Here is a 17,730-nt window from a genome sequence, read left to right as displayed (position 1 = left end):
TGTGTCATAACTACCTGATGTTTCAATAGACCCATGCCATCACTACCTGATGTGTTTGAATAGACATGTGCCATAACTACCTGATGTTTGAATAGACCCGTTCCATAACTACCTGATGTTTGAATAGACCCGTGCCATAACTACCTGATGTTTCAATAGACCCATGCCATCACTACCTGATGTGTTTGAATAGACATGTGCCATAACTACCTGATGTTTCAATAGACCCATGCCATAACTACCTGATGTTCCATGCCATAACTACCTGATGTTTGAATAGACCCATGCCATAACTACCTGATGTTTGAATAGACCCGTGCCATAACTACCTGATGTTTCAATAGACCCATGCCATAACTACCTGATGTTCCATGCCATAACTACCTGATGTTTGAATAGACCCATGCCATAACTACCTGATGTTTGAATAGGCCCATGCCATAACTACCTGATGTTTGAATAGACCCATGCCATAACTACCTGATGTTTGAATAGACCCATGCCATAACTACCTGATGTTTGAATAGACCCATGCCATAACTACCTGATGTTTGAATAGACCCATGCCATAACTACCTGATGTTTGAATAGACCCGTGCCATAGCTACCTGATGTTTCAATAGACCCATGCTATAACTACCTGATGTTCCATGCCATAACTACCTGATGTTTGAATAGACCCATGCCATAACTACCTGATGTTTGAATAGACCCATGCCATAACTACCTGATGTTTGAATAGACCCATGCCATAACTACCTGATGTTTGAATAGACCCGTGCCATAACTACCTGATGTTTGAATAGACCCGTGCCATAACTACCTGATGTTTCAATAGACCCATGCCATAACTACCTGATGTGTTTGAATAGACATGTGCCATAACTACCTGATGTTTGAATAGACCCGTGCCATAACTACCTGATGTTTGAATAGACCCGTGCCATAACTACCTGATGTTTGAATAGACCCGTGCCATAACTACCTGATGTTTGAATAGACATGTGTCATAACTACCTGATGTTTCAATAGACCCATGCCATCACTACCTGATGTGTTTGAATAGACATGTGCCATAACTACCTGATGTTTGAATAGACCCGTTCCATAACTACCTGATGTTTGAATAGACCCGTGCCATAACTACCTGATGTTTCAATAGACCCATGCCATCACTACCTGATGTGTTTGAATAGACATGTGCCATCACTACCTGATGTTTGAATAGACCCGTGCCATAACTACCTGATGTTTGAATAGACCCGTGCCATAACTACCTGATGTTTGAATAGACATGTGCCATAACTACCTGATGTTTGAATAGACCCGTGCCATAACTACCTGATGTTTGAATAGACATGTGCCATAACTACCTGATGTTTGAATAGACCCGTGCCATAACTACCTGATGTTTGAATAGACATGTGTCATAACTACCTGATGTGTTTGAATAGACCCGTGTCATCAGGGTCAATACAAATGGGGGCTGACATGCTGCGACTAAAGCCTTGCAGTGGGCGACACACATCTGTGTCAGATTTGACCATCAGGTCTTCTAGTGACAGTCATCAAAAACAAATTTATCAAAGATTAGCATCAAACAAAGTCATCAAACAAAGTCATCAAGTCATCAAACAAAGTCATCAAAGATTAGCATCAAACAAAGTCATCAAAGATAAGCATCAAACAAAGTCATCAAAGATAAGCATCAAACAAAGTCATCAAAGATAAGCATCAAACAAAGTCATCAAACTAAGTCATCAAACAAAGTCATCAAACAAAGTCATCAAGTCATCAAACAAAGTCATCAAACAAAGTCATCAAGTCATCAAACAAAGTCATCAAGTCATCAAACAAAGTCATCAAACAAAGTCATCAAACAAAGTCATCAAGTCATCAAACAAAGTCATCAAACAAAGTCATCAAACAAAGTCATCAAACAAAGTCATCAAACAAAGTCATCAAACAAAGTCATCAAGTCATCAAACAAAGTCATCAAACAAAGTAATCAAACATAGTCATCAAACAAAGTCATCAAACAAAGTCATCAAACAAAGTCATCAAACAAAGTCATCAAACAAAGTCATCAAACATAGTCATCAAACAAAGTCATCAAACAAAGTCATCCAACAAAGTCATCAAACAAAGTCATCAAGTCATCAAACGAAGTCATCAAACAAAGTCATCAAACAAAGTCCATTCCTGTCACAATTTTTATAGATAGTCCATCAATGTCACAATTCGTCAACCCGATTGTGTTTTTCATCTCCTTAATGACAATAGGGAAACCTTAAAAATATTTCTCTGTGAGATATTTTCTCTGGGATATTTTGCCTGAGATCATTTGTCCATAATATATTTTATCCTGATATCTTTTGTCCATTAGACCATTAGTCCATGAGATCATTTGTCCTTAATATAGTTTCTCCTGATATATTTTGTCCATTAGACCATGAGATCATTTGTCCATAATATATTTTATCCTGACATCTTTTGTCCATTAGACCATTAGTCCATGAGATCATATGTCCATAATATATTTTATCCTGATATCTTTTGTCCATTAGACCATTAGTCCATGAGATCATTTGTCCATAATATATTTTATCCTGATATCTTTTGTCCATTAGACCATGAGATCATTTGTCCATGAGACCATTAGTCCATTAGACCATTAGTCCATGAGACCATTAGTCCATTAGACCATTAGTCCATTAGTCCATGAGACCATTAGTCCATTAGACCATTAGTCCATGAGACCATTAGTCCATTAGACCATTAGTCCATGAGACCATTAGTCCATTAGACCATTAGTCCATGAGACCATTAGTCCATGAGACCATTAGTCCATGAGACCATTAGTTCATTAGACCATTAGACCATTAGTCCATGAGACCATTAGTCCATGAGACCATTAGTCCATTAGACCATTAGTCCATGAGACCATTAGTCCATGAGACCATTAGTCCATTAGACCATTAGTCCATGAGACCATTTGTCCATAATATATTTTATCCTGATATCTTTGTCCATTAGACCATTAGTCCATGAGACCATTTGTCCATAATATATTTTATCCTGATATCTTTTGTCCATTAGACCATTAGTCCATGAGACCATTAGTCCATTAGACCATTAATCCATGAGACCATTAGTCCATTAGACCATTAGTCCATGAGACCATTAGTCCATGAGACCATTAGTCCATGAGACCATTAGACCATTAGTCCATGAGACCATTAGTCCATGAGACCATTAGTCCATGAGACCATTAGTCCATTAGACCATGAGACCATTAGTCCATGAGACCATGAGACCATTAGTCCATGAGACCATTAGTCCATGAGATCATTTGTCCATGATACCATTAGTCCATGAGACCATTAGTCCATGAGACCATTAGTCCATGAGACCATTAGTCCATGAGACCATTAGTCCATGAGACCATTAGTCCATGAGACCATGAGTCCATGAGACCATGAGTCCATGAGACCATTAGTCCATGAAACCATGGAACAACTTACCACTAAATCCCTGGGTGTGTGACATTGTGCGGGTCAGGGCTGACTGGGCGTCCACTGGCACACTGTTGACATGCAGCAGAAGCTCCAGACGAGAGAGAATGCCGGACACCACCTGCTTGGTTTTAGGCAAGCTTTCTTTTTTCTGGCACCCTCGGGTTGCCTCAACGTCTGATGCAAACTTTTCACTGGGTAAAATTATAAACATGAACAAGACTTTGACAAAAGATCAACACACGAACAAGACTTTGACTGATATAAAAGATCAACACATGAACAAGACTTTGATAAAAGATCAACACATGAACAAGACTTTGATAAAAGATCAACACATCAACAAGACTGACAAAAGATCAACACATGAACAAGACTGACAGGTATAAAAGATCAATACACAAACAAGACTTTGACAAAAGATCAACACACAAACAAGACTTTGACAGGTATAAAAGATCAACACACGAACACAAAAATCTTACAGCAAATTTTTTATCGTGGCTTCCATGTCATTGGTTTCCATGGCAACCTCTTTTAGGAAAGACAATATGGTCAGCTCTTTGTAACGAATCTAAAAAAATTTAATCGCATGTCTTATTAATATGCAAAAAGTAAATACCATAAAATAAATAAAATAGTTGGGAGGAATAATTCTAAAAATGATTACCTCTTGCAAGTGATAATCATGGAAAAAAGGTGGATCATTTGACGGACTTGAGACAGTCAATTCCTCAAGGCCGACACACTTGGAGCCCGGACCTAGAGCTCTCTCTTCAACCTCCGTCTCCCAGCGTTTCTCCAGCTCACCCATCAGCTGTACATCAACACAAACCAATCAACACAAACCAATCAACACAAACCAACAGCTGTACATCAACACAAACCATCAGCTGTACATCAACACAAACCATCAACTGTACATCAACACAAACCAATCAACACAAACCAACAGCTGTACATCAACACAAACCATCAGCTGTACATCAACACAAACCATCAACTGTACATCAACACAAACCAATCAACACAAACCATCAGCTGTACATCAACACAAACCAATCAACACAAACCAATCAACACAAACCATCAGCTGTACATCAACACAAACCAATCAACACAAACCAATCAACACAAACCAATCAACACAAACCATCAGCTGTACATCAACACAAACCAATCAACACAAACCAATCAACACAAACCATCAGCTGAACATCAACACAAACCATCAACTGTACATCAACACAAACCAATCAACACAAACCAATCAACACAAACCAATCAACACAAACCATCAGCTGTACATCAACACAAACCATCAGCTGTACATCAATACAAACCATCAGCTGTACATCAACACAAACCAATCAACACAAACCAATCAACACAAACCAATCAACACAAACCAATCAACACAAACCATCAGCTGTACATCAAAACAAAACCAATCAACACAAACCAATCAACACAAACCATCAGCTGTACATCAACACAAACCAATCAACACAAACCATCAGCTGTACATCAACACAAACCAATCAACACAAACCATCAGCTGTACATCAACACAAACCAATCAACACAAACCAATCAACACAAACCATCAGTTGTACATCAACACAAACCATCAACTGTACATCAACACATCTTAATTAAACAATTGTACTTATTTCATCTAATAAACACAACCTCAAATTTCAACAGCAAAAAAAGAACATTAATAAAATAAGTGCAAAGTAAGGTACAAAGTTCCGATATATAACTAACCATCTAAAACAGCAGCCGTGTAAAGTTCGGGTATTTAACAAACAATCTAAGATATTACAAAGTTGAGGTATATTACCTGAAGTTGTCGAATCAAAACTTCAAATCTTCTATAGGTTTCTTCTAAAATGGCCATGAGGGCAGCAAGCTCATCCCCTTGTTTGTCTACAACAGTTCTCAAGTCTCGCAGTGAATCGGTCAAACCCAGGTGCTTGGCCACAGCTGATATGATACTCTCTTCAACAACCTCCATCTCAATGGCTGATCTGATTGGTCAGGACAAAACATCTTTATTCAAACAGTTCATGTCTTTCAGGGGAGAGAATTTCTTTCAACACTCACTGCTAACCTTGAAGGTCTAAACTTCACATCTTATAAGATAGTTATAATATTCCTGAGTCCACTCAATTCTAATGGCTAACTGACTCATGTTAGATAAAGCAATGATGGCTTGTCTTTGGGAAATCTACTTGAGCTGCCCTAGATGGTGAAAAGGGTACAAGAAAAGAATAGGACTGACTTGATTGAGGCCCTGAGTCTGACAGGCTGGCGTTTGATGAGCCTCCTCAGCCTGTCCATGATGTCTGAGGAGAGCTTGATGCGGGGCAGGCGGGCACTCATCAGGGCCCCAGACAGCTCCGGCTCATCAGCTCTGGGAGGGGAGGCCAGGGCAGCACTTGAGGCTTCAGAAGATCTCTCAACACCATCAGCACATCTTTCAGTCTTCCAGATACATCTGGGGGAGGAAATTGTTCAACTGTAGCCAGCAACCAACATAGGCAGAATCTGGTGGCTACAAGTCCATGGGCAAGTAGCTCACTACGTCCAGCTAGGGTCCTAACACCCTCATTCAATGGCAGTTCATCAACTCAAGTGGCATTAACTAAAGAGTGTCTTATATGGATCTCATCTGTAAGTCTAGCACCCATGTAACAACTTATCTGGCCACCTCTGCTAGCCCAGCTCCCATGTAACAACTTATCTGGCCACCTCTGCTAGCCCAGCTCCCATGTAACAACTTATCTGGCCACCTCTGTACTAGCCCAGCTCCCATGTAACAACTTATCTGGCCACCTCTACTAGCCCAGCTCCCATGTAACAACTTATCTGGCCACCTCTGCTAGCCCAGCTCCCATGTAACAACTTATCTGGCCACCTCTGTACTAGCCCAGCTCCCATGTAACAACTTATCTGGCCACCTCTGCTAGCCCAGCTCCCATGTAACAACTTATCTGGCCACCTCTGCTAGCCCAGCTCCCATGTAACAACTTATCTGGCCACCTCTGTACTAGCCCAGCTCCCATGTAACAACTTATCTGGCCACCTCTACTAGCCCAGCTCCCATGTAACAACTTATCTGGCCACCTCTGTACTAGCCCAGCTCCCATGTAACAACTGATCTGGCCACCTCTGTACTAGCCCAGCTCCCATGTAACAACTTATCTGGCCACCTCTGCTAGCCCAGCTCCCATGTAACAACTTATCTGGCCACCTCTGCTAGCCCAGCTCCCATGTAACAACTTATCTGGCCACCTCTGTACTAGCCCAGCTCCCATGTAACAACTTATCTGGCCACCTCTGCTAGCCCAGCTCCCATGTAACAACTTATCTGGCCACCTCTGCAATATCCTGGACTTGAGGAGGTGCTGACAATCTGCCTCGTCCTGACTGGCGGGGGAGCCGTGGTACAACTGGGCCAACTGGGTGCACAACAGGACTGACAGCCCTAGAGCCAGGTCAGACAAGAAGGGGAGTCCTGGGGTCACTTCCTCCGCTGATTCCTGGGGACATTTGGACCTTGCTTTAAGTATGTTCAAAGGAAATACACATTGAAAAAGGAAAACTTTGTAAAGACTGGCCAGACCACTAGATGAACATAACTTTGAGATACAGCAATGTTTGTATGGTCTTCAAAAAGAACAGGCAAATAGATTAATTAGAATCCAGTACTGATGGGAGGGTACAATATCTTTTACTGACTGGGCTGACCTGTGCTGTTAGGGGGGGGGTCTAAAATAAGCTGACCTGTGCTCTAATTGTACAAGCAAATCCCCACATGGCCTTGTCAGGTGTGTTATGTTCCCGTCCGCTGCGCATTTCAAAAGTCAATGTGACAGTGTCTCCATCTACCTGTTGAAGTTCAAAGGTCAAACAGAAATTATTAGTGCTGACTAGGTCATTTCTGTGCCAACCTCACATTACCAAATCTTTGGGCCAACCTCACCTTAACCAAATCTTTGGGCCAACCTCACATTACCAAATCTTTGGGCCAACCTCACCTTAACCAAATCTTTGGGCCAACCTCACATTACCAAATCTTTGGGCCAACCTCACCTTAACCAAATCTTTGGGCCAACCTCACCTTAACCAAATCTTTGGGCCAACCTCACCTTAACCAAATCTTTGGGCCAACCTCACCTTAACCAAATCTTTGGGCCAACCTCACCTTAACCAAATCTTTGGGCCAACCTCACCTTAACCAAATCTTTGGGCCAACCTCACCTTAACCAAATCTTTGGGCCAACCTCACATTACCAAATCTTTGGGCCAACCTCACCTTAACCAAATCTTTGGGCCAACCTCACCTTAACCAAATCTTTGGGCCAACCTCACCTTAACCAAATCTTTGGGCCAACCTCACCTTAACCAAATCTTTGGGCCAACCTCACCTTAACCAAATCTTTGGGCCAACCTCACCTTAACCAAATCTTTGGGCCAACCTCACCTTAACCAAATCTTTGGGCCAACCTCACCTTAACCAAATCTTTGGGCCAACCTCACCTTAACCAAATCTTTGGGCCAACCTCACCTTAACCAAATCTTTGGGCCAACCTCACCTTAACCAAATCTTTGGGCCAACCTCACCTTAACCAAATCTTTGGGCCAACCTCACCTTAACCAAATCTTTGGGCCAACCTCACCTTAACCAAATCTTTGGGCCAACCTCACCTTAACCAAATCTTTGGGCCAACCTCACCTTAACCAAATCTTTGGGCCAACCTCACCTTAACCAAATCTTTGGGCCAACCTCACCTTAACCAAATCTTTGGGCCAACCTCACCTTAACCAAATCTTTGGGCCAACCTCACCTTAACCAAATCTTTGGGCCAACCTCACCTTAACCAAATCTTTGGGCCAACCTCACCTTAACCAAATCTTTGGGCCAACCTCACCTTAACCAAATCTTTGGGCCAACCTCACCTTAACCAAATCTTTGGGCCAACCTCACCTTAACCAAATCTTTGGGCCAACCACTACCCAGTACACTACGACTGCCGTAACCAAAAGAGTTTCCACCGTATTCCACAACCTTCTTGCCATTGATGCCAGCACCAGCATAGACCACTACCTGCAGGAGAGGACAACACAAAACATCAGCAACATCACACTGTGTAGGTGATCAGACAGGTAGTGACAGGATCAGACAGGTAGTGACAGGACAGGTAATGACAGGATCAGACAGGTAGTGGCAGGACAGGTAATGACAGGATCAGACAGGTAGTGACAGGATCAGACAGGTAGTGACAGGATCAGACAGGTAGTGACAGGATCAGGCAGGTAGAGAACAGGTAGTGACAGGATCAGACAGGTAGTGACAGGATCAGACAGGTAGTGACAGGATCAGACAGGTAGTGACAGGACAGGTAGTGACAGGATCAGACAGGTAGTGTCAGGACAGGTAGTGACAGGATCAGACAGGTAGTGGCAGGATCAGACAGGTAGTGGCAGGATCAGACAGGTAGTGACAGGATCAGACAGGTAGTGACAGGACAGGTAGTGACAGGATCAGACAGGTAGTGGCAGGACAGGTAGTGACAGGATCAGACAGGTAGTGGCAGGATCAGACAGGTAGTGGCAGGACAGGTAGTGACAGGATCAGACAGGTAGTGGCAGGATCAGACAGGTAGTGGCAGGATCAGGCAGGTAGTGACAGGATCAGACAGGTAGTGACAGGATCAGACAGGTAGTGGCAGGACAGGTAGTGACAGGATCAGACAGGTAGTGACAGGATCAGACAGGTAGTTGCAGGATCAGACAGGTAGTGACAGGACAGGTAGTGACAGGATCAGACAGGTAGTGACAGGATCAGACAGGTAGTGGCAGGACAGGTAGTGACAGGATCAGACAGGTAGTGACAGGATCAGGCAGGTAGAGAACAGGTAGTGACAGGATCAGAGGGGTAGTGGCAGGATCAGACAGGTAGTGGCAGGATCAGACAGGTAGTGATAGGAGGGGTAGTTGCAGGATCAGAGGGGTAGTGGCAGGATAGATGCATATCACTATATTTTAATAGTTGTTCTTTAAAGGTATAGTCCGTGCAGCAGGCATGTGATCAGTTACTTACCTTATCGTAATCATACTGAGATGAACATCTGCTGTCAAATCTGAGATATAAGCAGCGTGCCCCAGGGATGTGAATAGTTTCCTTGAATTTGTAGTTGTCCCTGACTGGGTGGATGGTCTCCACTGTCTTACCCGAGGCCCAGGGTGTGGGGATCTTGAGGCCAGTCAGGAAACCTTCTTCTTCCTCCATGCTCATGCCAGCACTGACAGAAAGATGGTCACACAATGATCACATTCTATTCACTGCTTCATGTACATACAAAAGTCAAGCCTGAAGGTCCATGGGGCAAGTGAAGTAGAGTTCACCTGTTTCTGTGACCTCGGCATAGGAAGGGATAGTGTGGTCAGCACTATGCCCAGCTGCCTTTAGTTACTTTCCCTAACAAGAGTTAGGTACCCATCTAGCTGGGTTGACTCAGGGACATATATTGACTTGAACCCAGATTCAAACTTAAGTTGTTACATAACTGTGACAAATATCTAATTACTCCTTCAATTCATTGTTACATAACTGAGACAAATATCTAATTACTCCTTCATTTAATTGTTACATAACTGAGACAAATATCTAATTACTCCTTCAATTTATTGTTACACAACTGAGACAAATATCTAATTACTCCTTCAATTCATTGTTACATAACTGAGACAAATATCTAATTACTCCTTCAATTCATTGTTACATAACTGTGACAAATATCTAATTACTCCTACAATTCATTGTTACATAACTGAGACAAATATCTAATTACTCCTTCAATTCATTGTTACATAACTGAGACAAATATCTAATTACTCCTTCAATTCATTGTTACACAACTGTGACAAATATCTAATTACTCCTTCAATTCATTGTTACATAACTGAGACAAATATCTAATTACTCCTTCAATTTATTGTTACACAACTGAGACAAATATCTAATTACTCCTTCAATTCATTGTTACATAACTGTGACAAATATCTAATTACTCCTTCAATTCATTGTTACATAACTGAGACAAATATCTAATTACTCCTTCAATTCATTGTTACACAACTGAGACAAATATCTAATTACTCCTTCAATTCATTGTTACACAACTGAGACAAATATCTAATTACTCCTTCAATTTATTGTTACACAACTGAGACAAATATCTAATTACTCCTTCAATTCATTGTTACATAACTGAGACAAATATCTAATTACTCCATTTCATTGTTACATAACTAAGACAAATATCTAATTACTCCTTCAATTCATTGTTACATAACTGTGACAAATATCTAATTACTCCTCCATTTCATTGTTACACAACTGAGACAAATTGCTATCCCAGAACTAGAATGATCTAACTTCAGTTTTTAAAATTGTTCAGAACAAGGTTTTAAAGTTTTATTTTACTTAAATGAACTTGAAAACAAATTGAATTGTGTTTTAGCATGATACTTGGGTAGATTTAGAATAAAATGGTGTATAACAATCTAAAGAAAACCAAGCTGAAGTTCCAACAGTTGGGTTTCACTTACTCATCTCTGTGTAGGGCTTCTCCAATAAACTCTGCCATTTCTTTATCAGAGTCTAGGTCAAGGTCACTGTTTGCTGTCAGAGATGCACTTGCTGCCAGTTCTTGGCTTTTCATCTTTAAGGCAGCCTGAAATCAGCAGGCTCAACAATGACATGACAGCAAGATCAACATTCACTGTTTAATTTTGTACATCACCCACACACCACATCAACAGAAGACTTACTTGACTTGCCAAAATTGTTTGACTTAATTGACTGGCTAAAATTGTTTGACTTACTTGACTGGCTAAAATTGACTTACTTGACTGGCTAAAATTGACTTACTTGACTGGCTAAAATTGACTTACTTGACTGGCTAAAATTGACTTACTTGACTGGCTAAAATTGACTTACTTGACTGGCTAAAATTGACTGGCTAAAATTGTTTGACTTACTTGACTGGCTAAAATTGACTTACTTGATTGGCTAAAATTGACTTACTTGACTGGCTAAAATTGACTTACTTGACTGGCTAAAATTGACTTACTTGACTGGCTAAAATTGTTTGACTTACTTGACTGGCTAAAATTGACTTACTTGACTGGCTAAAATTGTTTGACTTACTTGACTGGCTAAAATTGTTTGACTTACTTGACTGGCTAAAATTGACTTACTTGACTGGCTAAAATTGTTTGACTTACTTGACTGGCTAAAATTGACTTACTTGACTGGCTAAAATTGACTTACTTGACTGGCTAAAATTGTTTGACTTACTTGACTGGCTAAAATTGACTTACTTGACTGGCTAAAATTGACTTATTTGACTGGCTAAAATTGACTTGCTTGACTGGCTAAAATTGACTTACTTACTTGACTGGCTAAAATTGACTTACTTGACTGGCTGACTTACTTGACTGGCTGACTTACTTGACTGGCTAAAATTGACTTACTTGACTGGCTAAAATTGACTTACTTGACTGGCTAAAATTGACTTACTTACTTGACTGGCTAAAATTGACTTACTTACTTGACTGGCTGACTTACTTGACTGGCTGACTTACTTGACTGGCTGACTTACTTGACTGGCTGACTTACTTGACTGGCTAAAATTGACTTACTTGACTGGCTGACTTACTTGACTGGCTAAAATTGACTTGACTGGCTAAAATTGACTTGACTGGCTAAAATTGACTTACTTGACTGGCCAAGAGGCTGAGGGTGACCAGCGAGGGCATGAGGGCACCCGCCAGACTGAGAGACTGCAGGTTGGGGTGGGTGAGGGCAGTGATGAGGACAGGCATGAGAGAGCCCAGGATGGTACTTTTGGCCAGCCTCTCCAGGCCAGCCAGCCAGGCCTCCAGCTCCTCTGTCTGTGAGGCCGCCAGCACAATGTTGCAGGTGTCCAGGAAACTCTCCAGCACCTCGCAGGCCCCAGTGATCAGCTTGGAGGACAGAGCCAACACTTTGGCTTGAATGGCCTGCACAAATCAAGAGTTTTTAGACATCTTTCTAGTGCTACAGCTGCTTATTTGTTCAAGAGAAAGAAAGGAAGCAATGAACCTCTAGTGGTAGCAAGTCTCCAGAGCTGGTGGTGTGGGATGTGTCATACAGTACAGCAGACCTCAGGTAGTAGGAGCGCAGGGCTGAGAGGTACAAGACAGCAGGGGAGGCCAACTGAAAGGTTTGAATACAAGTCTTTTAATACATAGATTTATGCTGCTCTATGTTTGAATACAAGTCTTTTAATACATAGATTTATGCTGCGCTATGTTTGAATACAAGTCTTTTAATACATAGATTTATGCTGTGCTATGTTTGCATACAAGTCTTTTAATACATAGATTTATGCTGTGCTATGTTTGCATACAAGTCTTTTAATACATAGATTTATGCTGCTGTATGTTTGAATACAAGTCTTTTAATACATAGATTTATGCTGCGCTATGTTTTTATACAAGTCTTTTAATACATAGATTTATGCTGCGCTATGTTTGAATACAAGTCTTTTAATACATAGATTTATGCTGCGCTATGTTTGAATACAAGTTTTTTAATACATAGATTTATGCTGCTGTATGTTTTAATACAAGTCTTTTAATACATAGATTTATGCTGCGCTATGTTTTAATACAAGAATTTCATTAACAGAGTTAGGCTGTTTAATGTTTTGATACAAGAATTTCATGAACAGAGTTACTTATGCTGTTTAATGTTTTGATACAGAGATTTAACCAACAGATTTAAGTTGTATTAGCATGTAAAATTGAATCAACTGACTGGCATGTTTGAAATAGTTTTCTGGAAGTTCAGTTTGGACCAGGAGCGAGCGTGGTTGAGCAATGTGCAGGATTCTTTGACAGCCAGTTTCAGGATGTACCAGACCAGATCATCAGACAGCCTGTCACATGCAGAGGTCAGACATTAGTTATCCCCTCACAGTAAACCCCTGGACAAATACATCATGTCAGACATTAGTTATCCCCTCACAGTAAACCCCTGGACAAATACATCATGTCAGACATTAGTTATCCCCTCACAGTAAACCCCTGGACAAATACATCATGTCAGACATTAGTTATCCCCTCACAGTAAACCCCTGGACAAATACATCATGTCAGACATTAGTTATCCCCTCACAGTAAACCCCTGGACAAATACATCATGTCAGACATTAGTTATCCCCTCACAGTAAACCCCTGGACAAATACATCATGTCAGACATTAGTTATCCCCTCACAGTAAACCCCTGGACAAATACATCATGTCAGACATTAGTTATCCCATCACAGTAAACCCCTGGACAAATACATCATGTCAGACATTAGTTATCCCCTCACAGTAAACCCCTGGACAAATACATCATGTCAGACAGTTATCCCTTCACAGTAAACCCCTGGACAAATACATCATGTCAGACATTAGTTATCCCCTCACAGTAAACCCCTGGACAAATACATCATGTCAGACATTAGTTATCACTGTAAACCCCTGGACAAATACATCATGTCAGACATTAGTTATCCCCTCACAGTAAACCCCTGGACAAATACATCATGTCAGACATTAGTTATCCCCTCACAGTAAACCCCTGGACAAATACATCATGTCAGACATTAGTTATCCCCTCACAGTAAACCCCTGGACAAATACATCATGTCAGACATTAGTTATCCCCTCACAGTAAACCCCTGGACAAATACATCATGTCAGACATTAGTTATCCCCTCACAGTAAACCCCTGGACAAATACATCATGTCAGACAGTTATCCCCTCACAGTAAACCCCTGGACAAATACATCATGTCAGACATTAGTTATCACTGTAAACCCCTGGACAAATACATCATGTCAGACATTAGTTATCCCCTCACAGTAAACCCCTGGACAAATACATCATGTCAGACAGTTATCCCCTCACAGTAAACCCCTGGACAAATACATCATGTCAGACATTAGTTATCCCCTCACAGTAAACCCCTGGACAAATACATCATGTCAGACATTAGTTATCACTGTAAACCCCTGGACAAATACATCATGTCAGACATTAGTTATCCCCTCACAGTAAACCCCTGGACAAATACATCATGTCAGACATTAGTTATCACTGTAAACCCCTGGACAAATACATCATGTCAGACATTAGTTATCCCCTCACAGTAAACCCCTGGACAAATACATCATGTCAGACATTAGTTATCCCCTCACAGTAAACCCCTGGACAAATACATCACGTCAGACATTAGTTATCACTGTAAACCCCTGGACAAATACATCATGTCAGACTTTAGTTATCCCCTCACAGTAAACCCCTGGACAAATACATCATGTCAGACATTAGTTATCACTGTAAACCCCTGGACAAATACATCATGTCAGACATTAGTTATCCCCTCACAGTAAACCCCTGGACAAATACATCATGTCAGACATTAGTTATCACTGTAAACCCCTGGACAAATACATCATGTCAGACATTAGTTATCCCCTCACAGTAAACCCCTGGACAAATACATCATGTCAGACATTAGTTATCCCCTCACAGTAAACCCCTGGACAAATACATCATGTCAGACATTAGTTATCCCCTCACAGTAAACCCCTGGACAAATACATCATGTCAGACATTAGTTATCCCCTCACAGTAAACCCCTGGACAAATACATCACGTCAGACATTAGTTATCCCCTCACAGTAAACCCCTGGACAAATACATCATGTCAGACATTAGTTATCCCCTCACAGTAAACCCCTGGACAAATACATCATGTCAGACATTAGTTATCCCCTCACAGTAAACCCCTGGACAAATACATCATGTCAGACATTAGTTATCCCCTCACAGTAAACCCCTGGACAAATACATCATGTCAGACATTAGTTATCCCCTCACAGTAAACCCCTGGACAAATACATCATGTCAGACATTAGTTATCCCCTCACAGTAAACCCCTGGACAAATACATCATGTCAGACAGTTATCCCCTCACAGTAAACCCCTGGACAAATACATCATGTCAGACATTAGTTATCACTGTAAACCCCTGGACAAATACATCATGTCAGACATTAGTTATCCCCTCACAGTAAACCCCTGGACAAATACATCATGTCAGACATTAGTTATCCCCTCACAGTAAACCCCTGGACAAATACATCATGTCAGACATTAGTTATCCCCTCACAGTAAACCCCTGGACAAATACATCATGTCAGACATTAGTTATCCCCTCACAGTAAACCCCTGGACAAATACATCACGTCAGACATTAGTTATCCCCTCACAGTAAACCCCTGGACAAATACATCATGTCAGACATTAGTTATCCCCTCACAGTAAACCCCTGGACAAATACATCATGTCAGACATTAGTTATCCCCTCACAGTAAACCCCTGGACAAATACATCATGTCAGACATTAGTTATCCCCTCACAGTAAACCCCTGGACAAATACATCATGTCAGACATTAGTTATCCCCTCACAGTAAACCCCTGGACAAATACATCATGTCAGACAGTTATCCCCTCACAGTAAACCCCTGGACAAATACATCATGTCAGACATTAGTTATCCCCTCACAGTAAACCCCTGGACAAATACATCATGTCAGACAGTTATCCCCTCACAGTAAACCCCTGGACAAATACATCATGTCAGACATTAGTTATCCCCTCACAGTAAACCCCTGGACAAATACATCATGTCAGACATTAGTTATCACTGTAAACCCCTGGACAAATACATCATGTCAGACATTAGTTATCCCCTCACAGTAAACCCCTGGACAAATACATCATGTCAGACAGTTATCCCCTCACAGTAAACCCCTGGACAAATACATCATGTCAGACAGTTATCCCCTCACAGTAAACCCCTGGACAAATACATCATGTCAGACATTAGTTATCCCCTCACAGTAAACCCCTGGACAAATACATCATGTCAGACATTAGTTATCACTGTAAACCCCTGGACAAATACATCATGTCAGACATTAGTTATCCCCTCACAGTAAACCCCTGGACAAATACATCATGTCAGACATTAGTTATCACTGTAAACCCCTGGACAAATACATCATGTCAGACATTAGTTATCCCCTCACAGTAAACCCCTGGACAAATACATCACGTCAGACATTAGTTATCACTGTAAACCCCTGGACAAATACATCATGTCAGACATTAGTTATCCCCTCACAGTAAACCCCTGGACAAATACATCATGTCAGACATTAGTTATCCCCTCACAGTAAACCCCTGGACAAATACATCATGTCAGACATTAGTTATCCCCTCACAGTAAACCCCTGGACAAATACATCATGTCAGACATTAGTTATCCCCTCACAGTAAACCCCTGGACAAATACATCATGTCAGACATTAGTTATCCCCTCACAGTAAACCCCTGGACAAATACATCATGTCAGACATTAGTTATCCCCTCACAGTAAACCCCTGGACAAATACATCATGTCAGACATTAGTTATCCCCTCACAGTAAACCCCTGGACAAATACATCATGTCAGACATTAGTTATCCCCTCACAGTAAACCCCTGGACAAATACATCACGTCAGACATTAGTTATCCCCTCACAGTAAACCCCTGGACAAATACATCATGTCAGACATTAGTTATCCCCTCACAGTAAACCCCTGGACAAATACATCATGTTAGACAGTTATCCCCTCACAGTAAACCCCTGGACAAATACATCATGTCAGACATTAGTTATCCCCTCACAGTAAACCCCTGGACAAATACATCATGTCAGACATTAGTTATCACTGTAAACCCCTGGACAAATACATCATGTCAGACATTAGTTATCCCCTCACAGTAAACCCCTGGACAAATACATCATGTCAGACATTAGTTATCCCCTCACAGTAAACCCCTGGACAAATACATCATGTCAGACATTAGTTATCCCCTCACAGTAAACCCCTGGACAAATAGACATTAGTTATCCCCTCAACTTGGACTAAAACTTACACCCTGGACAAATAAATACATCATGAACAAATAAAATCATGGACAAATAAATACATCATGGACAAATAAATACATCTTGGACAAATAAATACACCCTGGACAAATAATTACAT

At 41.1% G+C, this 17,730-nt stretch overlaps 1 protein-coding gene across 2 annotated transcripts in view; it reads right to left on the bottom strand.

The window, feature by feature from the left end:
- Positions 1-17,730, bottom strand: part of LOC131952974 (putative E3 ubiquitin-protein ligase HECTD4) — a 95,618-nt gene that overhangs the window by 61,150 nt on the left and 16,738 nt on the right. The window contains exons 14-27 of one of the 2 annotated variants that reach the window (XM_059315936.1): positions 13,393-13,513; positions 12,676-12,789; positions 12,312-12,593; positions 11,139-11,263; positions 9,628-9,829; positions 8,512-8,631; positions 7,308-7,412; positions 6,900-7,063; positions 5,803-6,018; positions 5,362-5,548; positions 4,186-4,332; positions 4,001-4,089; positions 3,525-3,709; positions 1,438-1,555 (exon numbers count right to left, since the gene is read on the bottom strand). In XM_059315936.1, the coding sequence (XP_059171919.1) occupies positions 1,438-1,555; positions 3,525-3,709; positions 4,001-4,089; positions 4,186-4,332; positions 5,362-5,548; positions 5,803-6,018; positions 6,900-7,063; positions 7,308-7,412; positions 8,512-8,631; positions 9,628-9,829; positions 11,139-11,263; positions 12,312-12,593; positions 12,676-12,789; positions 13,393-13,513 (2,175 nt within the window). The remainder of the gene's footprint in view (positions 1-1,437; positions 1,556-3,524; positions 3,710-4,000; positions 4,090-4,185; positions 4,333-5,361; positions 5,549-5,802; positions 6,019-6,899; positions 7,064-7,307; positions 7,413-8,511; positions 8,632-9,627; positions 9,830-11,138; positions 11,264-12,311; positions 12,594-12,675; positions 12,790-13,392; positions 13,514-17,730) is intronic. The other variant, XM_059315937.1, reaches the window with a different exon arrangement.

The sequence above is a fragment of the Physella acuta genome, unplaced genomic scaffold, assembly GCF_028476545.2.
Source record: "Physella acuta isolate Inbredline_101_S28 unplaced genomic scaffold, ASM2847654v3 ptg000897l, whole genome shotgun sequence".
In the NCBI taxonomy this organism is placed as follows: domain Eukaryota; kingdom Metazoa; phylum Mollusca; class Gastropoda; family Physidae; genus Physella; species Physella acuta.
This window is presented reverse-complemented; position numbering and strand designations above follow the sequence as displayed.